General features: G+C 36.5%; 2 protein-coding genes across 6 annotated transcripts in view; one reads left to right on the plus strand and one right to left on the minus strand.

Annotated features, from left to right (window-relative positions):
* The window catches only part of LOC129751349 (serine/threonine-protein kinase NLK), a 306,036-nt gene that overhangs the window by 88,287 nt on the left and 191,021 nt on the right, over window positions 1–26,728 (plus strand). The window lies entirely within an intron of this gene.
* LOC129751352 (uncharacterized) lies at window positions 2,677–14,351 on the minus strand. Its single transcript, XM_055746797.1, has 3 exons — window positions 13,842–14,351; window positions 3,793–4,220; window positions 2,677–3,719 (listed from the first exon to the last, which is right to left on the minus strand). Exons 1-3 carry the CDS (start codon window positions 14,085–14,087, stop codon window positions 3,611–3,613), a joined length of 783 nt encoding a protein of 260 aa, XP_055602772.1. The 5' UTR covers window positions 14,088–14,351; the 3' UTR covers window positions 2,677–3,610.

The following is a 26,728-nucleotide window of genomic DNA, read 5'->3' on the forward strand; positions in this document are numbered from 1 at the left end:
TGAAAAAGGGAAATTTGAAATTGGCTGTATTTTTGATAATTTTCATTGAAAATTTTTGAAATTTGGTCAAAAGATGTAAAAATGTTTGATACCAAATATGTTGGTAATTGATAAAAACTTCACTCCTGATTTGTTTAGAAATAGAATTTTTTTTAACAGAGCAGACAGAACATTTTCAAGGAAAATTGCTAAAAATACAGCTAATTTTGTGAAGCAACCTCAAATTTCCCTATTTTACGAGAATAGCTGAATCTTTTATTTCAGTCATAGTATAGTCTTAAAATTTCGTGTAATATGAGTTGGATAGTTGAACAAGATTTTGTGAAATTTTCATTGAAAAACTGCAACCCAGACAGAAATGGCAGCTGATCAAAGTTGGAAGCGAGTGCGTTGCTTCACGCGATTTCATTATTTTTTTAACGCAACTGTATATTGAACAAAATAGAAAATCGAGTTAATTTAGATCAACAATATGGAAAAAATCTCGATGACAGAAGTATCTTCTTCTTTCCCACCTTTCACAGTTTAACCTCTTTCAACGTCAGAAATTTCGAAAAATTTATCATTTTTTGCAACCTTTAACTTTATTTATTACCCCCTCCGGAAAAAATCGAAGGGGATGGGGGTGAAGTAATAAAAGAAGAATTAGATATTTGTTCCGGCTTAATGATTTTTTCAATACAAACCTAAAACTGAATATTTATTCATGTAAACGATACCTATAATTCTGCAGAAAATAATGGATGAGTTTTAAATAAATCGAAGCTTTTTGGACCTCATGGTCTGAGAAGTTTAAAAATGACTACGTCTATTAATGTTACTCGATACAAGTTGATCAGTCATTGTGAACAGGTAGTTATCATTGTTGAGTACTAAAGAAGCAATCTGGTCAGATGTGAACTCCGATGGTTAAGATTCAGAAAGTTTGCAATGTTTAGTTTGATCCTCGTCATTTGTTTAAATAGTATGTTGCTATTTATCTATTACATCGTAAACCGACGTTAAAATCTCATGTTAAAGCTCTTTTCGAACCTTCAAAAATCAAAATTTTAAAAAATATTAAAGATTGAAGGTGGACGTTTTTCAGCGTTACGTAATTTTTATAGGAGGTTACGAATTGGGAAGAGGAGGTCATAAAAGTGGAATTTATGCCTCACATGATTTATGATGTGATTTATGATGATTTATGAAGCCGACTAGCCATCTATTTGGCCCGTGTGGTGACACATTTTCCTAAATTATGGCTAATAACGAAAAATATTCATTACTATTTTGCATTATCAGTTTCATAAAAATTTATAAAAAGTAAATGGATATCATGTATGTTTAAATTCTTTTTGGTTATAATTTAGACTGGAACACATATCAAATTCTTCTTGGGGAATTTGAAGGAGGGAATAAATAAAGTTTGAAGTATTTCGTTGAAAAATTTGGTAAATTTTTCAAAAATTCAATAAGTTGAAAGAGCGCAAGTCAAACTGTAGAAGATGGGAATGGTATAACTTTTTGCATTTGAGATTTTTTTTTTAAATTTTCGATTTTCAGTATTTAACTCTATTTTTAAAAATTTTTAGCTGTTTTAAAATCTCCACAGGTTTCGCTATCCCAAAGCTTTAAGGAGTCATTTTTTATGGGTGAACGTTCAATTCGTCATTTTTCCCCATTTGATCTTCAATCCATTGCTCAGGCTGGATCCAGTTATTCTCAATGTTATTTTTGCTGTTCTTTTAATTCCATTTGGAAAGTAGTGAGCGAAACAAGAATAGTACAACTATGTGTTTTGCTTGTAAGAATATGTATGATAGGCAATCGTTAAAAATTTCTTCTAAAATTTGTTGTAAATAGTTCAACTGATATCTCAAGCATAAATTTTTTTTCCGATGAGCCGATTGGCGTTAAGGTCCAAAAATTTGAAGAAATGATGTTCTATAAGGATAGAAAAAAACAATATTTTTGAATGGAAAGCCCGTTTTTGTGGATTTAATTTCAGTTTGATAAAGTATTATTGCTCAAATGTAACATCCCCGAGTGCTTGAGGAAAATCTCGAAAACCGATCTAAAACCTGTTGGAATACTAGAAATCACCTAAAATGCAGATATCTATTCAAATAAGTTCGTTGAAGCATTATTATTCAATTCATAGTAAATTTGAAGAAATGATCTTATTTTTTTAGAAATACATAATTTGTACTATTTTGGTTCTGCATCCTTTCTTCATATCAAGAAGATATCAATTGAACAATTTAAAACATATTGTAGACGAATGTTTTGACAATTGCCTATCATTAAAATTTTAACAAGCAAAACACAGCTTAGTACTATTCTTGCTTCGTGCACTATATCTATGAAAAAAATCTAAAAAGTAATTGAACCCAAATTTGTGATACGAAGGAACGGTCTTTTTTAAGAAATATTCGTTGTTTCAGACACTTCTTTGTCTATTCATTAACTTTTCAGTGATGTTTTTCCATCAACCATATTAGTGAACCCAAAATGCTGCTGGTGTCGATGACAGTTTTTTCCCAACTTTTTCCTATATGTTTGAAATTTTCTTGCAATCCGGCTTTCTGAAACAGATCAAAATGAAATGATTATTTTTATTTTTATTTTCTAACGATTCAATCAAATTATGCTCTCGTGCTGTTTCTTTCCACTGGTAAATTAAAACAACTGTCATCGTTTTTGCTTCCATAATTTTTCCAGCTTTATTTGCTCTTCCACGCTCTTTTTCCCTTTAGTGTGTTTGCATTTTTTCCGTTAATTCTACGTATAATTATTAAATTACTTCAAACAAACATAACAAATCACACGCTCGCACGCGACTTCGCCATTTTCGTCCCTCTCTATAGTTTTGAGGACTGCAAAAAAAAAATCCATCCATTTGTTTTGGGGTTTGGTTTAGGTAGTTTCCACTTGTTAAGAATTTTTATTATTGGCTATTTTTCGGGGGTAAATTTGCTCCTGTTTCTGGGGTTCTATCTTGAGTTGGTGGGGTTGTTCCATTTTCCAATTGAGGGGGTTGAGTTTTACTGTATTTTTTTCTCTATCGGGGGGATTTCGTCATGTCTTTCTCTGTTTGTTTTGGTTTCTATTTTTGGTATTCTAAGCTGTATTAACGTTGAGTTTGATTGATTCAACCTTCCGGCAGGGGGTGGTAATGAATTATAATTTACACAAAATCGCGTTGGAAAAAGTGTCACGCGTCTTCGATTGGTCATGTTACTTCATTCGACGTTTCTGTTTCTTGTTCTTACTATAAATTGTGTCTCGTGTCTCTGTTTTTCTTGTTTGCTTTGTATGTATGTATGTATTTATGTTTCAAAGTGTGTGTCATGTGGCCTCACTTAGCGATTAACAAAAGTTATTTAGCACCTAGCAATAATTTAACGCATTGGTAATAAATTAAAAATAAATATTATTTTATACAGGAGGTTTCTCGCTTTGCTCTCGGTCCCTTCTGGATGGACCGAGAGATGTCAACTTCATTCCAAGGACTTTCTTGGCATGGATTTTCACGGGCTAGGACCGTGACCGTTTCTTCTTGGATCTAGCAGGTGTTTAGAATTGATGGTTAGGATCGATTCTGGGAGTTGGGTTTGGGACTGGGAATTTAGATGGTTCCGTACTGTGGCTGCTGTTGTTGCTGGTCATAGTAGTACCGGTAAGGGTCAACATTGGCGTTCACCTTGGCCGGGCTGCGCAAGACGTAAGCAGTTCGTCTGATAGAAAAACAAGAGAGATGAGCCAATGAGAAATTCTCATTAAACATCAGAAAAGAGAGGGCAAGCCTACCTGTTATCGTGTCCAGCGTGCACCTGGAAGCTCGTTTCCTCATGGCGATCCGAGGCGAAGATCTTCTTGAGCGCGATGATACCGGCAATGGTGAGAGCGACCTTGGAGATGACCAGAGCCTTTCCGGCGACGGCAGCCAGAACCTTCAAACCGATGGGACCAGCAATACCCATGGCAGTCAGGAAGGCAGCGATCAGATAGCGGTGGTGCTTGTTCTTGCTGTTTCCACGAGCGGCTCCGGTTCCTTCCTGCTGCATATCAACGCGCAGCGAATGGGTCTGGAAGAACTTGTTCAGCTTGGCGAGCAGCGATCGGTCGACTTCGCTCAGTCCGCTCAGAGCGCGGGCATCCGAAAGCAGCGGGATGCTCTCGTTTTCGGCGTTCTTCTGCTTGATCAGCGAAATTCCGTCGGTCAGTTGGACTGATTCCTGTGTGAAGAGGAGAGGAAAAAATCGTAGTTTAGTTGATCATACGTCTTCCACTACACCCACAAATCAGACTTTACTCCAATAATGAACTTCCTTGGAGGTGGAATCATCGGTATAAGATTCTCTGCCGGACCGGCATTAACAAGCTTTCTAATAACTGTAATTGTCCTCAAGACAAAGCAGGATAGAAACAATCAGCCAGCAAGGAATCAAATGAGGTATCGAGCGCTGTATGTGTATGTTAACCGGCATTAGAAAAAAAAAAATCTTTGTTTCCAATAGACGAAAAAAACTACTATCCGAGATGAGCTTTGTGTGTGTATGTAAATCTATCGGCAATAGAAATCAATTTCTAGTTCCCCATTCCCACCGGAAAACACCGGCCAAACGACAGACGGCCAGTGCAGTTCGTTTTTTTGTGATCGGCAGTGACAGTGACAATAAACAACGCAACGAATAGTAGAAGGGCATATAGTCTTAGCCACTGGCCCTTACACCCATGGCCTGCAGCCCTACAGCGGGCAGTCCAGCAGTAGAAGACAATAAACCTTCGTTTGCTTACCGACTCAGATGGTGCACTAGGTAAGATATAGGACTGGCAAGCCGAGAGGAGAATGTTCGATTCCCATTTTTTTTGGGATAAATTATCCAATAGGATAAAATCCCTTAAAATGTTTTTCTTTTTTCACTTGAATGTAGTGGTCATGCATCATTTTGCTTGGCAGCTCGAGTCTTTTTTGCCAGAAGTGCTTTTCCAATCATACCATCTTTGGTGCAGTACAATTTTCGGCACAGAGATTTGCAAAATCGGCATTGCATTTTTGCAACCTTTTCTATGGGTGTAACTGCCTTATGAAAACTATCAAAGCGACACCAAGTGGTCAGTATTTGAACTAAAGAGACGTACACCACTTTGATTTTACTCAATTCTTGTTTAACATTTCATAAGGGTGAAACTAGCAGTTTACTCGAAACAAGAAAAACGCGTTTTTAATTTTTAAACATCTTATCAAATTCCCCCATCATGATGCTTCAACTCCAAGTGACAAAAGAAGAGTTTTAAATTTGGTAGAACTGTGTTCGATGTTTACTCTTGGGTTCGAACTCGATATCACAAGTCTTTTTTTCACCCGATCGATCAGCCGTTTGTGATTTGTTTTTAAAGTTACGCTTTTTGGTTCTACACGAAAAAATATTTGCGCCTTTTTGTCTCACACGGTAAACTAACTTGCGCCGTTTGGACCTACACGAATAGAAAAATTTACCTCACTTTGAAGAGGCGTAACTTCACGTTCCAACGAAAATGCATCAACCCGAAGTTTCGACTTTTTTTTAATGATTTGAAAGATTTAAGCTATTTTAATACGAAACTTATTTTGTTTAAGTACAGGCCAACCGCAGAATCCAGAGTGATTGTTAACCCGATTTGTGTACATTTGGAAGTTTCGCCGTTTTAAAATGTTACGCTGGAATTCTTATTTAACTCTAACGAAATGGTTCCTGAGATAATGTAAGGATTTTTCGGTTATATTTTCTTTAGACATTGTACTGTTACATATAAACTAAAATTGCTGTTAAATTTCTCCAAAAAAAAATTTTTTTTCATTATAGTTTGAAGTAGGATTGGTCGATCTTGGATCGATCCTTAGTAGATCGATCTTTTCAACTCCGATTTTCGATTTTTTGGATCGATTCTTAGGTCAGGAAAAAATCGATTAGATCGGTTTATTTTCGATTCGATCTTTCGATCTTTTTTTTCTCATTTAGGGGAAATAAGGGCCACCTTAAGGAGAACGCTTATTTAACCATAGAAAACAGCTGTAATATGTCAGTTACATCATTGTTTCGTGCTCAGACACTAAAAAAGTCAATTTTCTAACTGTATGAAACATGAAAAAAGTAGACATAAACGTTTAAAAATGCATTTCAAATTTTTGTGCCAAAATCTGAAAATCAGTCACTGTAGGGGCAGTATAAGCACTGACCACAGTACAAGCACCATCAATCGGGGCACAATAAGCGTTTTCTGCCGTATAAACTAGCAGCGAATTTCATTTAATGAACTGAATTGTAGAGCTACAGCTTGACTATAGTTTACATCTAACGATTTACCTATTGGTAAGGTGTCGGAGAGATAATCAGAAATCTCGAGTTGGATTCCTGGTTGAAGCATTTTTTTTTCATTTAGAACTCATGATCAGTTGAAACATAATTTAAGAATTTTCAATTCATTTCAATAAAATTTTGCAAATTATTTCCAAACCTTAAAAATGGGGTGCAGGAAGGTGTTTGAGATTGATTAGGATAAAAAAATTACTATAATTCGCTAATCTGAAAAAATAACAGCGATATACCAAAAAAAAAAATTTTTACAAAAAAAAATTTGATTTAGATTTTATTTTCCGCATATTTTGTTGGATATCTCTCACATACATTAAAAAATCTTGATTAAAAATGCCTTGCAATAATTTCTTTTAATCTCTAGAATATTTTTTGTCAGTACATTACTTAAAAATATCAAAGCGTTTCCGAGATATTTGGATTTTGATTAGTGTTGTTTTAGAACCCTCACCTTACATAAAAGCGCTTGAAATTTTTCCTTTCCATACGTAGAAAAATTACCTATACAAACTTGAAATTTTGTGTTTTTTTTTGCATATTTTTGATCAAAAGCAGTACCCTCTTGTTACAAATGGAAAAGATCGATTAATCGGAGATCGATCTTCAAGCTTCGATTTTTTAGATGAATCGATCCCTGAACCGTTCATCTGAATCGATCTTGGAGATCGATCTTTTCCCGAAGATCGAACAATCCTATAGTTTGAAGCCGTTAAAAATAGGAAAAAATACCATTTTTCTGCTCAAAACCAATCCAAAAATCTAATGCCAATCTTATGCTTCACAACCACTCGTTTTATAAATGTCGCCAAAAACGAACAGTCTAGCAAGAATGTTGTCAAAATCGAACTGTCTGTACTTCCAACTTTGCTCTGAAAATTATCAACTATACTCAGTTCAGTCTATTGAAAACAGGAGAGTAACAGAATGAAATCGCTTTTTGGAAAAGGTAAAGTGAAAATTTTGTTTAGAAAAATCTAATCTAAAATAACCTTTCACACTTCTATTCGAAATCAACAATATTCGGCTCTCCAGGCCAATGCATTCGCTACTATGCTGCAGAAATCTGTAGACTCATCGTTTAATTAACTTCTCTAAAAATCTACCCTTTTCTGATACCTAGTATTATTCTTTAAACAGTTTCCAAACTTATTAGAAATGTTTATAAAATGTCTGGAATCGAATCGTTAACTATGGTTGAAAATAACATAAACCAAGTTTCTGACAAAACCCGGAAAAGCGAATATTGCACAGTTAAAATTTTTTAAGTTTTTCGAGAAATTTTCTAAAAACAAAGCTTTTGTAATTTGATTACCAAGGAAAATTAAAAATCTCATCAGGAATCACTCTGCTCAGGAACATTTGTTCCGCTTAATTTTGAAATAATTTGCTCCTGAGCATATTAGTCGTATTATTTTGTCATGTCAAATTTCTCAGTACCTATAATCCTTTTTTTTAATTTAATCGAATAAACATGTTGAAAACTATCCCGATCAGAAGGGCATATCAAAATCGTTATTCAAACCTATCTCAGCGAGATATTTTTATCTGATTCAGTTATAGTTTTGAAATGAGATTTGTTGTTTATGTTTTTTCTAAAACAGAATTATATCAACTTTTGATTGAAACAATTTTTTCAAACGCACTTTCGGAAGCTTTAAGATCCCGATCAGAAGAGCATATCAAAATCGTTACTCAAACCTATCTCAGCGAGATATTTATATCTGATTCAGTTAAAGTTTTGAAGTGAGATTTGTTGTTTATGTTTTTTCCAAAACAGAATTATATCTACTTTTGATAAAACAGTTTTTTCATACGCATTTTTCGAAGCTTTAAGTTGAAATTAATCGATTACCTATATGAATGAAAATAATAATTTTTGAGGCATCGTTTCATTTATATTTTCAAAGCTTAAGTATTTATATTCAATCTAGTACTATAATCAATCTGTTTACTTTTATTAAGAAGCATGAGTCGAAAGAAAAAGACTGGGGGCTGTTGTTTTTCTCTGTTTTGATCTGCTTGGTATAAAAGCGGCTATTGGATTTTCGAAACGTTCATTTCAGTAGGTACATCTAGTATTTCTTCTCAAATCCTGATAATCCTATTCCAATTCATTCTATTTTCAATGCATCAAGTAAACTTTCAATGTATTCCATTCATCTGAACGACACTCGCAGTCAACTGCCTGCCCGTCCGCACGCATCCCTTTTAAAATTCCAAAAGTCCGATTCAAATTCTTCAAGTAAACGTATAGAAATTCCCATTGTCCAGTTTCAATCCACACAAACGACTGCCTGATTCCCGTGCGCACGATTCCCTTTGAGAATTCCAACTGTCCGATCCCGATCAGGCGGATCCATCAAAATTCCAATTCATCAGGTACACTTATGTGAATTCCCATTGGCCAATTCTATGGAACGCAAACGGCTGCCTGTCTTTGCGCGCCGTCACTATAAACAAGCAGCCAGGATCGAGCTATGCAGAATCAGTACGAAAATAAACAACTGACTTCTATGAAGCTCAGGTAGAGTAGTAAGCAAGGACGCAAAACTGGTAGGATGGGATGGGATTGGAAAAGTGATGAGCTCGATTCTCATCTTTTATCGCCATCTTTTTTTTGCATACAAATCCAATAAGATTTTAAGTTTATATATCCTATCTGGATGAGTTATAATTTTGTTTAAATTATAACTACGGTTGATATGATTTAGTTATGGTTGCATAGACTTTTTGATATAATTTGAGATATTTTAACATCCTATGAGTACTTAATTATAACTCATCCAGATAGGAAAAAATTGAATATCAAAATATCTCATTTTGATATAATTTAGTTTTTCTCTTCTGATCGGGATGAAATTAATCGATGACTTATATGAATGAAAATTATAATTTTTGAGGCATCGTTTTATTAATGTTTTCAAAGCATAGGTAAGTATTCATATTCAATCTAGTACTATAATAAACCTGTATACTTTTATTTAGAAGTATGAGTCGAAAGAAAAAGACTGGGGACTGTCGTTTTTCTCTGTTTTGATCTGCCTGCTTTAAAAGCTGCCATTGGATTTTCAAAACCTTCATTTCAGTAGGTACATCTAGAATTTCTTCTCAAATCCTGATAGTCCTATTCCAATTCATTCTAATTTCAATGCAACAGGTAAACTTTCAATGTATTCCATTCATCTGAACGACACTCGAGGTCGACCGCCTGCCCGTCCGCACGCATCCCTTTTAAAATTCCAATTCTTCAAGTAAACGTATAGAAATTCCCATTGTCCAGTTTGAATCCACACAATCGACTGCCTGATTCCCGTGCGCACGATTTCCTTTGAGAATTCCAACTGTCCGATCCCAATCGGGCCGATCCATCAAAATTCCAATTCATCAGGTACACTTATATGAATTCCCATTGACCAATTCTATGGAACCAAAACAGCTGCCTGTCTTTGCGCGCCGTCCCTAAAAAAGCAGCCGGGTTCGAGCTATGCAGAATCAGTACGAAAATAAACACTCATCTTCTATGAATATCAGGTAGAGAAGTAAGCAAGGACACACAGCTGGTGAGATGGAATGGGAATTGAAAAGTGATGAGTTCAATTCTCATTTTTATCACCATCTTTTTTTTGCATTCAAATCCAATTAGATTTTTAGTTTATATATCCTATCTGGATGAGTTATAATTTTGTTTAAATTATAACAACGGTTGATATGATTTAGTTATGGTTGCATAGACTTTTTGATATAATTTTAGATATTTTAACATCCTACGAGTACTAAATTATAACTTATCCAGATAGGAAAAAATTGAATATCAAAATATCTCATCTTGATATAATTTTGTTTTTTTCTTCCGATCGGGATACTAATTGAATTGTCACAAATAAGTTTGATCATGTAAATTTACAAGATTTTTTTTATAATTGATTTTAAGCTAAACAACTACTTTAGAACTAAATAATTTAAGATACATTTACTGTAATTTCCAATGTTATTCCAAAGTTTAACCTACTATATAGGTGATTTAAGGATTTTTCCTTATTATTATTGTTAATTATTATTTTCTATCAAGCTCAACAATCTAGTTTCTGTTCTTGAAGTAGTCACTATGAATAGACGTTTGATTAAAATATCTTAATTATCAGATACTTAATATTATAGCCGTTCAAAAAAGCATGATATACATACGTCATAAATATATAACATAAAACTCGTGAGTATTGCACAAAGAAAAATACAAAAATTGAGCTACTCAGTCTGAGACTGAGTCGATTTGGGGTCATTTTTTAATTTCTCAAACCCTGGGATTCAAAACTCATCCATGAATTTTTGCAGTTCTTTTAAGTAACGTTTACATGAGTTAATTAAAAATTTGAGGTTTTAACGGGAAAATTGAATTTTTTGTACTGAAAAATCAACATCATTTTTGTTACTCCTGTGGTACCGAGTCTGCTTATGGGTTTTTGTAGATTTATAAATTCTATGAAAGAAATTTTTTTCGCTGAACAACTTTGTCGAAGATCGTAACTTCGTATGTTATTAGAATATAAAATTATTACGTTTTAAAGTGGGCATGTCTTTTGGCATTGAAAAACAATAAATTAAATTGACATCACTGCTAAGTGCTTAGCGAGGCATTGTATGACTTTTTTCATGCAATACTTCGCAAGGCACCAGCAGTGATGTCAATTGAATTTATAGTTTTTCAATACAGGGGTATGTCCACCCCTGTTAAACAGTTTTTAACTTTTTTGTCTAATAAGATACGAAGTTACGGTCTTCGACTGAACTGTTCAACGGAAAATTTCCTTTAGAGAATTTAAAAAATTAGAACAAACCCATAAACAGGTTCGGTTGCACAGAAGAAACAAAGATTATGTTGAGTTTTTAAATACAAAAGATTCAATTTCCCATACAAATCTGGAAGTCCAAATCTTCTCATGTAAACGTTACTTAAAAATTTGGCCAAAAATCATGGATGAGTTTTGAATAAAAAAAAGCGTTTACGACGCCAGGGTTTGAAAATTTAAAAAATTACTCCATATCGCCTTAGTTTGCTAAACAGGAGCTACTGCAAGAGGTTGTTTTCCTGTTATATAATATTCCTGTTACTCTTTCTTCTATGCAGCATTTTCAAAATAATATCTTAGTTTAAATTTACAGCAATTTTACTGGTAAAAAATCTATGAAATCTATGCTGCATAAAAAAATAACTCGAATAAAAAAATCAGATAAAGGCTATTATAGCATCAGGCTATTATAGCATTATCATCGTATTTTTAACTCAAATTTTCAATCCGATGTTCAATTTTACTTTTATTGTTCAATAGTCTGTGTAATTTTACGTAGAACTCCAAATAATTTAACATATTAATTGTATTAATTTTCACGTTACATTCTTTTGCATGGTGTTTTTCACAATTTTTCGGAATTGAGTTTTTTACTTAACTTCTAGTCTCATTAACAGAACAAAATTAACTCTGCAAATTAGGTGGAAAAGATATACTGAGATATCGAAAAAAGTATGCGGAAAAATTGCGAAAATCTATATTAATTTTTGCATTTTGAAAAAAGTTGTATTAAATTGCTGTTATTTCTTCAGATTTGAAAATTCTTTCCAATTTTTTAGCCTCAATCCATCACAAACGCCTTCCTGCATCCAATTATCAAGGTTTGGAAGAAATTTCAAATTTGTTTTGAAATGATTTAAAAATTTCAAAAATTATATTTCAACTTTGATGGGCCATAACTTTTGTAATTGCCGAAATAATGTCTGCAAACCTATTCAGTTTTGTTACTCGAATAAAAATGTTATTATTTGTTCAAATTCTTCAATTTTAAGAAATTTAAATAGATAACGTTACAACTATTTCTGACGCCGCTGAAGAAAGTCTTCGAGTATTTTATATTAAAGATTTCAGTTCATTTAAAAAATCCGTTGAAGTCTGAGAAACGATTGGACAAATGGTTCAAGAAATATCTAAGATTCAATTTTAGTTAAAATTTCTTTAACATTTCGTCTAAATTAGGGAAAATAAACAATAAAAAAAACTTCTGTAACCTTTTGCTCAGAAGTCAAAATTACCCGCATTATTCGGAAAAGTTAATAATAGGACAGAAACCTTTAATTTCCAAATCTTTGTCATGCCTACATTTATTTAATGAATTTTACCCATTTTCCAAAGTTATTTCCAAATCAAGAGCTGCTAAATAAAAAAAACTAATTGTGTATTGAAAATCTGCGCCTCCAAATTAGTCTAAATCTGTTCTTAAGTTCTGCACCTCGGAAAGCTGTAAATTTGGTTACCTTGTGTACTTTTTCCAGCAGTACGCAATAGCTATTGCAGAGTACGGAGTGCTCATCGATCGCTTTTGATAAAATGTTCTTCCAGATCGAAAGTGACACCCAACTTTCAAGAAAAAATAGGCAATTTCGACGATACAATCGGGCTAAACAGGTAAATTTTTCCTATAGGGAATTTTTTGTCAATACCAACAATTGGTGGCAAAATTAGACAGAAAATGATCGGATTTTTGTTCTAGAGAAGTCATGTCAGTGTGATAAGTGTTGGTGCTATGGTGCTGATGTGGTCTAGTGGATAGGCTGGCGCGAGTCTGGTAACCCAGGCGTACTGGGTTCGATTCCCGGTATCGGCAAGAAAAACTTTTGGGTTCGAATCCCATAAGTTGCCGAAATGCTTGGGGAGTAAGTAGAGGCCAGTCTCGAACCCACTCTTGTCCTTCCTCCAACTGGTATCAGGAGGGGTTGGTTTATTATCTTGAACTGCATTCTGTCCATATCGAGCCGGAATGGATATAATTAAGTGCATGATGGAATGGTCTAACCAACACGTCTCATGATCGCTTACTATTCTACGCTGCCTACTCTAAACTTTAAAATTTCCTTCTCCAAAAACTATCTCTAATTTTCATTTCCAGCGTCAGCTCCCCGAGCTATTTAAACGCCACAAAAAAAAAAGATAATTCATGTCAGTGTGATTAGTGTTATAACTGGGGAGAAATTAATCCATCTGTGTAAATTGAAATTAAGGAAATGGACCATCTGAAAATTCACGACAATCTGGCGTATTTTCAACATAAATTTTCATCTGATCAATTCCCTGAAATTTCACTTTATTCAGTTGGATTAATTTCTCATCAAAAAGAAGTTTCGCTGACTGAACTTATGAGTCAAGACTCTGGGTCACATTTTAAAAATTGTAATTATTACATTAATAATGACTTCAGAGCGCTTGTAAAGACCTTAACACTCTTAACTTGATCACTATTTAGTTTGAATCGTTCAGATCCCATAAGTAAGCAGTATTTTGCAATTTTTCTTGAGATTACACTTTTAATCACTTTCACTTTGAACTTAAGCTTGTTTATACAGTTTCTACCAATCTCCTAGAACGATTGGTTTGAGTAAGGACCCACACTTTACCAATCGATTCCCTCAATTTTCCCATGGTCCACAAATTTTCACTCTCATTTTCCACCTACCATGTCGATGGCACGGGAGATCGCGGTCAGAGCCTTGCCCTTGAGGCAACCGGTGAAATCTTGCTTATCCTGGCAATCATCGTAGACCTTCTGCAGCACACTCAGCTCTCCGCCGAACCAACTAGTGGAGCTCTGTTGATTCTGCGGGACGACCCGGGTTTGGCCGCGGATTCCGGCGCACAGGGCGGAGGTGATGAATGAGGCAAGCAATAGGTATTCCAGCACGGTGCTCCGCTTTGTCGTCATTTTGAGTTTTTCCTGGGGTTTTTGTTTCTCCTAGCTTGGATAGAACAGAATTCTCACTTGTGCAAGAGACTTTTCACCGAAAAAGTGCGTTCACGTTAAACAGTCTTTGTTGATTGGTTAGTTTTTCTTCGATTGGCCACTACTTATAACACAATCACCGAAATCAAACACTTCCCACAAACCGCCAACTCGAGCTGCGATAGTTTTCTTCTGCACACTGCTAATCGATTGCTATCCGTACTGATACTGCTTTCTACAATTGATATGCATCTCCTTTTAAAGTACACTGAATGCTCTGTTTAATCTCCCCGAAGAAGCTCTTATGTATAACCATATGCGCGAGCATATTAGGGACCAATCAAGTTTCTTTGGGTGGACTGTTACTGATCCACCCTTAGCTAGTTGGTACTATATGCGAAAAAGTGCATCCACATACCTCGCCGCCTGTTGGAGCCAGCCAACATTTTTCACATTCGACGACGCGATCGATGTGCAGCGAATTTTCTTTCGTTTTCGCTTTTCCACTATTTTTTTCCAGCGCGTATTTTCCATTTCGGATAGAAATCCACCCACTAAGCCGGCCACCACCCCACTATGCTGTAGCATAAGTCGTACCAAGTGGCGATTGTTTCGGACAATCGATGGGTGTTGTGTTGTTTTGTGAGTCGATTCGTTGATTGGGAATGGAGTAAGAATGATGAGGAAGGAACCGGAGGTACCGCAGGATTTTGTGATAGTTTTTCCCTCACATTGACGCCCACTTTGTTGGGCATGCTTCCACAGGTGGTTTGGTTGCTTGCGAATGGTGTAAGCATGTTTCCGGAATGGCATTTGTTTTGTTCAAATTACGAATTTCAAAATATGAACAAGATGATAATAAACTTTTTTTTTGAATACTTTGACAAATTAAAACTACTTCATGGAAAAATCATATCGAACCATCCAAACAACCTGTATCATGCTTTGAAAACATGCTGAACCGACAAAATTACCAAAATATTTCAAAATTTCCTAATAAGTCCTCCATACATTTGGTCAGTTTATTTACCTGAGCTTGATTAACTACTCACATCCACATTTAACCGTAAAACCCGAAATGTATCAACTATAGAAAATGTACACATTACTTATTCCAAAATCAAACTATGATAACAATCACTTCGAGTTCCACGATGGCTGGCGTGGCTCAGTACAACAAGTTCCACATCGCCAATGATTGCTACTCCGTGATTGACCGATGCCACCAATTTTGTACAAAGGCCAAAATAATGGTTCTTTGGACTAGAAGCTCTTTCTCAATGTACAAAACTTGTGCTCTCTCTGTGAACATCAATAACGGTGCCGGCCACGTCCTAGTAGTCAATAGATAGTAGGGAATAATAGAGAAAGGTACAAAATTGCGCTGTAGGAGCGAGGTTACTCTGCATCCTAGCAAAATAATTTTGGTTGGAGTTGGGATGAAAGGGATTAATTGGGAGACACATCTGACTAGTGTTACGGTGAATAATAAAGAATATTTTCCTAACTTCTATTAGTTCCTATTGAGAGCTTTCAATTGATACGAAAGTATTCTGTTGTATTGAGTTTAATGGAAACATAAAATTCACTACCATCACATGTGCATTTGTTCATTTAAGAGTGAAAAAACTAGCAATTACGCTGAACCGACAAAATTACAAGAATAGCTCAAAATATTATCCCTAGACCTCCATACATTTTTCAGTTAAGAGTGGGAAAACTAAGTCACTATGCTCGTGACTTACTGTAGCAATACGCAATGGAGCACAATTGTCCAGATAGATTCAAAGCTTCAGTAGGATTGGAGGTGGAATCGATCATCTACGTTTATAAAAAAAGTGGGTTTCATGATTTTGGGTTACTTTGTGTTACTAAGAAAATTTCCGTCAAGCTAGCTCAGTAGCAAGAGACTCCGAGTCGGCTTACTACTAGGTAATCGGAGGACCTACACGGACTAACTGTACACAAAAAAACAATCACAATTTTTACACAATAATTACAACAAAGCTTTAATTTCAAAAGTGATTCAAAACTTCAACTTTGCTTTGATTAAAGATTTTGAGTGAGTGTTGTGTGGGTTTGGGTTTGATATACAGTTAATAAGTTATTAGAGAGGAGTCACGAGAATTACAGGTGTACTTCTCCTTTCGTTGAGGCGATCGGTTCAGGCCAGGAACCGGCAAGAGTGACCGAACCGAGAGAGACCGATGCGTGTGCAGCCCTTGGACACTTCCAAGGAACCAACTGATAGGGTGAGTATAGCGGAATTATCCTACCAAAGCCACTTCGAACAACTTCTTCCAAAGAAAGTTTTGCTCCGGTGATGTTGGGCACACGCACGCCTGAACTCGAATACCCTCTCCTTACGGATGTGGGTTTTTGCAGCCTTTTTCACCACTACTCTCTATGCTTGAGCGAGGCGAAACATCAACATTCGCCTTCCAGGCGACGGCGAGACGAGCACCCATTTGCATCAACCTGTTCATATCATCCCTCACAAAAGTGTTATACAAAACTTATTTACAAAATCAAAAAAACAAAATGTACGGTTATCGAATGATTAAATTTTTAAAAATTAAGAACAGTGACAGAATACAAATATATTGAAACAAATTGCACCCGTTAAAAAACCAAAGCTACTTAGTAGCTGAACGGTTACAAAGCTACACGGAACGGTTTCGGAGATGTTTTTTCCTGTAGGGCCCACTGCTACTAGTAGTTGATCTATTGTGGTAATAGCCCCGCGTTATTTTATGCAGGGTGGCCAAAGAACCGGAAAAACCGGGAAAACCGGGAAAGATCAGGGAATTCAGACCCAACACCGGGAAAATTTACAAAAGGAAACCAACATTCAGTTTTGGTTCCAAGATCAGGGATTCAACCCTAAATTCAAAATTCAGAATTATAATTTAAATTTCAATGTCAGAATTCAGCAGTTCAAAAAAATAAGTAGTAAGAAAATCCTAAGTTTTTAAATTTAAAAACTTCTCTGATCTTTCTTTAATTGCCTTTGAAATGAAAAAAAAAAAACAATTGTAACCGGAACCCAATGTTCAAAACTATCTTGGAGAATGAAACAAAAAATTCAAAAACTCACTTAAAATTTGCTCCGATATCTCTCTATCTATCATCTAAAAACAAGTGATTTTTGTTTTATTGTTGTTACTCTTTGTTGCAAACTTGGAAATGTGAAAAAAGGGTCTAATATTATATTTTTCGTTTGATAACGTACGTCTCGGTGGTCGAGTGGTTAGCGTGGTAAGACGGTAATCGTTGGTCCACTGATGACATGGGTTCGATTACCATCTTGGTACTGGGTGTTAAATGTTAATCTTAAGTTGTCCGCGTCATTTATTCAGTCTGTAAGCCTAAATCGGCTAAGACGGTGTATGTCTTTTATTGCTTAATTCAAGAGCTAAACACTAAATAGGAATTAAAAATAGAAATAAATAAATAAATCTTCAAATCATATTGACGCACGACACAGTGTATTTTTGTGGCTTAACAACAACAAATTCCACGTCGCTCAAAATTTGCGGAATTTAAATAAAACGATCTTCTATCGCCCTGTTTGAGAAAAATTTAGGAGCTATTTTTTTATTTGATCTTTCGAAATTTCACTTTTTTGTATAAATAAGTTGTTATATTTTATCCGGAATCTGAACGATTCTTATGGTAATTTACAAAAGCTTCGAATGAACTGAATTTTACCTGATCCGTGACCAAAAATTTGAAGAACATTTAAAAAAAATGCAGTGAAAATTCTCTTGAAATATCCTTGAAACTTTTTAGTAGCACTGTAAAGAATTTATCAGAGCTTTTCAATGGGAATGTGTTTAGATACTTCAAAATTGTTTCAATTATTAAACATTGCAAGGCACCATCCCCAAAATATACTTGTGCTTTGAGTGAAGTATATCATGAAAATATCATTGTATTTCAATGTTAAAATGAGGTTTTGTTTCAACAAATGAACAAATTTATTGCGTAAGAATTGATTGTGTCTACTTCTTCATTTTATTTTGCTCGATATCACAAGAATACAATATTCACATTTTTCCGTGGTGCCGAAGGTTCAAGAGCATATTTTGACTAATTTGAGGCGCTGAATCCTAATATGCTATTTGTTTTTTTTTCTACCAGCTCCAATTTTTGAGATTCGCAGGTTAACTTGAAATAGGTTAAAATCTATCTAATATCTATTTAAAAATATAGAACATTTCTAAGATAGGTACTCGAAAAAAGAAAGAAAACAAAAGTTTTGAATTAATGATAAACTTTTTTCTTTAGTTTATTCATTTGTTTTTTTTTCTGAAATAAGGCTATTTAGTTTATATCTGAATCCTGGATAAAATGGAAGATAATAAAAAGATAAAACATCAGTTTTTGTTTCTATAGAGGGATATCGATCACTGTTCCTTACTGATGTAGCTTGCTGGTAAAGCTTGCTTCAGATAGAATTGGAGCAAAAACAATTGCCTGTATTTCAGTTATTTATTATTGAATTCAAGACCTTTTTTTATACAACTGCAACCTTTTCTACACCCAAACTTCAGCCTCTGTGCCAATGGCGTGTAGTCAATTACATAGCATCATTGGTACAAGAAGATAACGCGATCGGTGCTGATTCGATTTGCTCCCACCGGCATTAATCTCCCAAGTTAACCGAATTGCGAATGTCTGAAAGAAACAAAATAAAAACGCTTTCACGCCCTCCCTATCGCATCACAAGACGAAGAAGGATGGAAATAAATACCGGCCAACACCAGGCAGCCAGCGAACCGAGCACTGTGCGTGTGAATGTAGCAAAAGCAACAACAAAAACATCCTTCTAATTCAATCCCTTCAATCCACCGGCAAACAACCACGGCCGAGCTGTGCGTGTGTATGCAGTAACAGCAACAAAAAAAAAACATTCCTTCAATTCAATTCGCCGGCAAACAACCACGGCTAAGCTGTGCGTGTGTATGTAGCAAAAGCAACAAGAATATATTCCTTCAATTCACCGGCAAACAAGCACTGGCCAAGCTGCCCGGCTTTAGCAGCTGTGTATATGTAGCGTGTGTATGTAATAGCAGGCAGTAAGCAAAGCACAGTTCTCATTCAATGGGTTTCCCGTTTCCTTCACTCCCGTTCCCTTTCCCGTTTCCATCGCAAGACAAATGAATACCTTGAAAGGAGGCCAAACGCCGGGAAGCCACTGTCGTGCGTTTCTTTAGTGATTGATCGGTGGCAGAATGCCTATGACAAATATCCCTCTTCCTGCATGAAGCTCAAATAGTACACTGGTTAAGATGTCGATCTGGCAAGACCACACCCATAGAAGAGGTTGCAAAAATCCAATGCCTATTTAGCAAATCTCTGTGCCGATAATGCGCTGAAAAGTGCACTGTGCCGAAGACGGTATGTTTGAAAAACCGTAACTGGCACAAGGACTCGGCTCCCAACCAAAATGATGACCACTACATTCAAGCGAAACAGGAAAATCATTTTATGGGATTTCCTTCCTATTGGATAATTCATCCCAGAAACAAGAAAATAAAAATTTAAAACCACAGCGCTGTAGTGAGAATCGAACTCAAATCACCAATTGTATCGACTTGCCAGTCCGACATTCTAACCAGTGTACTATTTGAGCTTCATGCAGGACGAGGTATATTTGTCATAGGCTTTCTGTTACCGATCAATCACAAAAAAAAACGTACAACGGCGGCTTCCCGGCGTTTGGCCTCCTTTCAATGCATTCCTTTGTCTTAAGATGGAAACGGGAAAGGGAACGGGAGTGAAGGAACGGGAAACCCATTGAATGAGAACTGTGCTTTGCTTACTGCCTGCTATTACATACACACGCTACATATACACAGCTGCTAAAGCCGGGCAGCTTGGCCGGTGTTGTTTGCCAGTGAATTGAAGGAATGTTTTTGTTGTTGCTTTTGCTACATACACACGCACAGCTCAGCCGTGTTTGCTGGTGGATTGAATTAGAAGGATGTTTTTGTTGTTGCTTTTGCTACATTCACACGCACAGTGCTCGGTTCGCTGGCTGCCTGGTGTTGGCCGGTATTTATTTCCATCCTTCTTCGGCTTGTGATGCGATGGGGAGGGACGCGAAAACGTTTTTATTTTGTTTCATTCAGACATACGCAATTCGGTTGCGCTGGAGGTTAATGCCGGTGGGCGCAAATTGAATCAGTGCCGGTCGCGTTATCTTCTTGTACCAATGATGCTATGAAATTGACTACACGCCATTGGCACAGAGGCTGAATTTTGGGTGCATATGGTTGGTGATTTGAGTTCGATTCTCCCTACGGGCGCTGTGGTTTATATTTTTATTTTCTTGTTTCTGGGATGAATTATCCAATAGGAACGAAATCCCATAAAATGTTTTTCTTGTTTTGCTTGAATGTAGTGGTCATGCATCATTTTAGTTGGGAGCCGAGTCCTTATGCCAGTTACGGTTTTTCAAACATATCATCTTCGGCACAGTGCACATTTCAGCGCATTATCGGCACAGAGATGTGCTAAATAGGCATTGGATTTTTGCAACCTCTTCTATGGGTGTACATACGGTTTCGAAAGAATTCTCGATTTTTTCCACGGCTTATTATGCGGCGCTATCTTTTTCCACCAGGTCTTCATCTGATTGATGTCTTTGACAAACTTGCCAAATCTGGCCAAAACATTACGGGATGGTCGCGGGATCGAATGAACGAATGAATTCGATTTTAGAGACACTCTACCAACACTATACCAAGAAATAGTTCCGACGTCATTGTCTTATTTTTAACTGAAACTTTCGTTTTTTTCCAGCCAAAGATACAAAGGGCCTGTCAAATCATAAATTTCGTGCAAATTTGTTGGCAAAAACAAATTTAAATTTGGCTGGAACATCCCCCCTAGCCGTTGCCAAGTTTTTTTTTTCTACCTGAGTTTTGCCCGAAGTCAGCCTTGACATAGGTTTCATCGTCCATCAGAAGACGCCCGTCGAACTTGATCAGCACCTGGTCGTATAGATTCCGAGTACGGATTTTGATCACACTATTCTGTTTTATGGTCCGATTTGGCTGTTTGCTGGCTTGATACGACTTGGTTCCTTCCCGGAGTCGAATTCTCCTCACGGGCAGCACCGACTTTTCTGGTCAAATCACGATCCGCCTGGTTGTAATTCCTCTCAATCGTCTTCAAAATCTAACCACGCAGTTTCCACTCTGACGATTAGCTTGAGGCTTCCGAGTTGTCGTCAATGTTTCCTTATACCGTTTGATAACGCGCCATGCAATATTTCTGGGCAATTTCAGCTGTATAGCTAGTCTAGATGCAGACTGTGGAGCTCGTTGCGGAGTCTACCGGAGAACCGACAATCAAAATTCCCGCTTGGCGGAACAAGGTCTCTTCTGTCGTTCGCAGCTTGACAAAAGCCTGCGACGGGTCTGGCGCACGACGGACGTACGAACTGACTTGGCGACTGACGTGACGCGACCTGTTGTTGCCAGCCCCGCTGGCGAGAAGAAGAGGATTGGAGCGAGAAAGATATCAATCGTGACAGATCTTACAATGCTGGCAAATAGTGATGCCTGTTGCATTGTTTGACTTTCCATTTGACATAATTCCTTTTCTCATATCCCACACAGACCAGAATGGATTTTTCAAAAAACTGTGTACAATGTTTTCCTTATTTCGGCTTCCATGTTGATTTTTTAGTTGATTTGCGCAATATCAAAAATACATACGTGAAGCTGACAAAATTCTCGACACATGGGCGCCAAGAACTTCCAAATTCGTTCTCCAGGAGCGCCACTATATGAGCAAAAGTTTGTTCCAACTCTAAATGAAGCAAGCTTCATAATTTTGTTTTTCTCTTCTGATCAGGTATTGGGTCGTTTATTCATCGCTGCGCCTCTACTTGCGATACACGAAAAATAATTCTGCACAACCACGTTGAAAACTCAACATGGTCTGGAGAAATGATAGCCAAAGATTTCAAACTTCCGAAATCTAAGAATAACGGGTTAAAAATTTTATCTTGATAACCGTAAGGAGAATGCCTCAAATAGATTCAAATTTGGTTTCGCGGATAACTCGCGGAAGCCAAATTGTATATTTGGCAATGGTTGGCTCAACTATAGCACTCTGATATAATTTGTTATGCTTTGACGCCTAAGTATTATTCCGTCGTAAAACTATCACAGTTTTTCGATACTAAAGCGCACCCCCGGTTCACTAAGAAGGCAAGGGATATAGTGTTGGCTCCAGGGCTTTTCACTAACGCCTCACCCAGCATTCAGTGGTCCGAACAGTAATGATTGTTTGACCTGAAATTTACACTTTACATTACATTAGACAACATTGTTTAGTGATTAATGGGTCAATATTACATTACACATTTGTTTTACTAAAATTATGATACAACATAACATTACATACCGTAACAACAAAGGTCAGCTCACAGTGGTTTTTATTTGTCTGTTACATAACACAGCAAATCATTACACATCATAACAACAAAGCTCATCATCAAAGCTATTATTTGTCTGTTACTTTACACAGTCCAGCATTACAGATCGTAACAACAAAGCTCAGCCCACAGTGACTATTATTTGTCTGTTACATTACACTACCCAGCATTACACATCGTAACAATAAAGCTTAGCCCACAGTGGCTATTATTTGTCTGTTACATTACAAAAATCAGCATTACACATCGTTACAAAAAAATGAGCCCACAATAGTTACTATTTGTCTGTTACACTATACAACACAGTATTACACATCGTAACAACAAAGCGCAGCCCACAGTGGCTATTATTTGTCTGTTACATTACGAAGTCCAGCATTACATATCGTAACAACAAAGCTCAGCCCACAGTAGCATTATTTGTCTGTTACATTACAAAGTACAGCATTACACATCGTAACAACAAAGCTCAGCCCACAGTGGCTATTATTTGTTTGTTACATTACGCAGCCCAACATTAAACATGGTAACAACGAAGCTCATCCCACAGTGGCATATAAAAAAGGGCACTGTGTTTTCTCATAAGTTGCTGCAAAAAAGGGAGAAATGGCTTATGGGTCCATTTTGCTTCAAAATTTTTCTTCTTATGTGTGATTCGATGATAGGAATTTATAATTTTGTGTTCAGAGTTTTCAAAGAAAACATCCAGAATTTAGCTTCTTATAGAAGATTATCAAATTTAACAAAGGGAGGTAGGTATTACGATAAATTTATATTATCTAGTTTATGCAATCAAATACAACGTGTTACAGTTAAGGGGCCGTCCATTAATGATGTCACGCGTTAGGGGGGGAGAGGGGGTTTCGATTTTTGTGACAATTTGTGACATGGGGGAAGGGGGGTGTCAGCTTGAGCGTGACATCACTTACCATTACAAAAAAAGGAAACCAGCAAAACAATAACAAATAATTGTATCCTAAATTCAATAAAATTATACTTGCACCATTCATTTCATGAACAATAATACTAACGTAATCACCACTTTTGATAAATTTTATGAGCATTAGAAAGTGCACAACAACAATTCCACTGCAACACTCAGGAAAGTCCGTCCCACTAAAATTGTGGCAAAATGTGAACAGGATTGCTTGGCTATTCTAACCTGTGGAGAAGATTTGGATTGCGAATGGATTGAAGAAGGGGAACTAGATTTGGGTGGTTTCGACATCGTTGCTGATGCTGCAGCTACTGCCTTGACTTTCCCGGTCATTGGTAGAGGGGGGAAGGGGGCTAAATTTTATCCAAATTTTGCGTGACATCATTTATGAACGGTCCCTAAGATGTATTTTTTATCCATTCCAGATTTTTGTTTCTTATTTTAAAAAATTCTTTTTTCTTTTCTTTCTTACAGGTGAGTGCAATGCTTCAATGCATAAAAATATAATGGAATACCTTCAGGTAGGACCTTATTGACAAAGAGAAATATTGCAGGAATATATCGGATAAGAGTGCAAGTTTTTAAGGCTAACTCACGTTTTAAATATGACATAAATCAATTGAGCACATCCTGAAAGAGATTCATATGTTATTTCGATGCGAATCACTATTCGAAATTTCTTACATTTGAACCTTAATCCAACTCAAAGATTGTAACTGGAATAATGCATTAGGGAAACAAGCTGATGCACTATATAGGAAAAAACAATACCACAATGAAATACAACTTCCTTGGTAATTGATACCAATTAACGCGGAAAGCGGGGATTCGAAATCATAGTCAAAATAAACGGTAAATTCGCCCCCGTAAATTCCACCATCGTCATGCGATCATAATTTATGCAAACACAGAAGCACCATTAACGGAAAACAACGAAACGCTACGCTACCGGGGAGCCTTGGAACGAAAGTGAAAGAATCATCATCGCAATTGTCAACGTCGTCGTTCACGACTATGATAAACAAATCACATAATTAATGCGATTTCATAATCGCATTCATCACTTCAACCCGCCGAACAAATCGCAGCTTAGAGCGATAAAACCATTATAGAAAGTCAGGGGAAGGCTTGTCAATCATAAGCTAACTCGGAGGCTCGTCAGAAGATGTTGCTCGCTTTTTTTTTCAGAGGTCCTCCCAAAAGCGCTTTGCGCAAATCCGCCTACGCCTCAACCCTTCCGCCGATTTTTATTGGTGAAAATAAAACTTCCACTATCGAGCGCTCGCGTTTATTTACCAGTTTGTAGCATGCTGTCGGAACTACATTTTTTTCTTACCCTAGGTTTATGTATTTTAAGAGAAAAAAAAGGCTACAGTGCATCGACATTTATTGCTGAAGTTTTCGATTTCCATTGCCCATCGAAGGATGGTTTTTCTTCTTCTCGTCGGAAGAGAAGGGTGAAAAATTGGAAAAATGGAAAACCGGAGCGAAAAATGGAAAACAGTTGCAGCTAAAAAAAAGTATCATCCATCTCGTTAAAATTGCTGCTCCTCGCACTGGTGCGTATGGGGTATGGATGAGCTTTTTTTTTTCTCAGATCCATCCCCACTTTTCCTCCATTTACGATATTTTCCTGCAGATACTTGCTGAAACTGAAGATTTTCCATTTATGGCCAGGAAAAACGATTGCATTTTGCGTGTCGTTAAACGAGAGCGAAATAAATGATTATTAGTCTCCCTGGCTGGCTGGCGGCTGACGGCGGCAAACATTCAGTCAACCGATCAGTAAAAGTGATGCGACCGTGAAATTTGTGCAACTTACATAAATTCACTGGAGATAGATGGGTAACTTGCGGCGATATCGAGCATAATGAGAATGCTTTCCAAAACAAACGGAACCCTTTTCGAATGTTCATCGAATCTGGGTTCTTGGGTAGATAAATAAATTTACTTTTTTGAGATTGGATCTGAAGTGTAAGATGAACTTAGTAAATAAAAATAAGGGATAAAAACCTGTTAGAAAATGGGTTTCAGATTTTATATTATCGTATTTTAGAACTAATTATTCGAAGTCTTCGAGTCTTCGAGTAATATGTGTTGACCTCAGTTTGGTTCATATGAAACCAGCAATACCCACTATAATGAAAACATTGACGCCGCTATGAAAATCTACACCTTGCCAGAGTAATGATTGATAATTACCGATCGGAATGTCCGACATGTTGTGTAACTTTCGTTGGAAAAATCTCTATTCCAAAACGAGGAAAAAAAATAACAAACACTCTACTTTCGATTCGTGGGCTACCAACTTGTAGACGTTTTTGGAATTTCGAAGAAGAATTAAAACATAAAACGGCTCTCGAGTAGTTTGCTGTTTTAACGCACAATGCTTTACATATGTGGGAAGGAAAAACAAGGCAAGCATTTTGTATTTACCCATACATATACAATCTAACAGTGTGGAAAACTGCTCGTTTTTTTCGTGATATCAGTTTGTTTTAGGATAACTTCTATCACCTTGTAATTTGTCTTTCGCTTAAAGCTTTGAGGCTTTACTGCTTATCAAAGACGTGTTCCTTAAATATGTTAAAGGAACCAAAACTAAATTGTTAATAATGTTGATGTTGCACTTAAATTTGATAGCTACGATCCGTTTTAAAATAACACAGATGTATCAGAAGCATACGAGCATAGTACTTGTGCGATTCGATTAGGATTTGGCTTATAGCCTTATGATTTTTAGGGTAGACACATGTACCTAGTGCATCTTAATTACGCTTGAGTGATGTGATTCAAAAAATGTTTCTTTGGCGACCGTCAAACAACGCACAGTGAGTAAAAAGTGTTACCGACTACTAAATATTGCGGTGTACTGTTATCTTACTAATTAAATTTATTATATCTTATGCAAAATTTTCCATACAATCGAGAAGAGCCCCCCATTTGTATCGGATAATGGATATATGGCTGCTTTAACATATATCCCCGCTACTTGAAATACGAAAGGATCAGTGTCAGGTTCCGAATCCTTGCCCAGATTTGCGATCCTATTTAATCCTGAACAACGATCGGGGATCCTGATCCTGAATTTTAATTCTAATCTAAGATTCTGATTAATTGGTCCTGATTCTGAATCCTGGGTCCTGTACCTGATCATGGATCTTGAAGTGCTGATCCTGATCCTGATTCGGATTCCGGATTCCGGATTTTAGTTGATAAATCCTAGATTCT

The sequence above is a fragment of the Uranotaenia lowii genome, chromosome 3 (genome assembly GCF_029784155.1).
Source record: "Uranotaenia lowii strain MFRU-FL chromosome 3, ASM2978415v1, whole genome shotgun sequence".
Classification (NCBI taxonomy): domain Eukaryota; kingdom Metazoa; phylum Arthropoda; class Insecta; order Diptera; family Culicidae; genus Uranotaenia; species Uranotaenia lowii.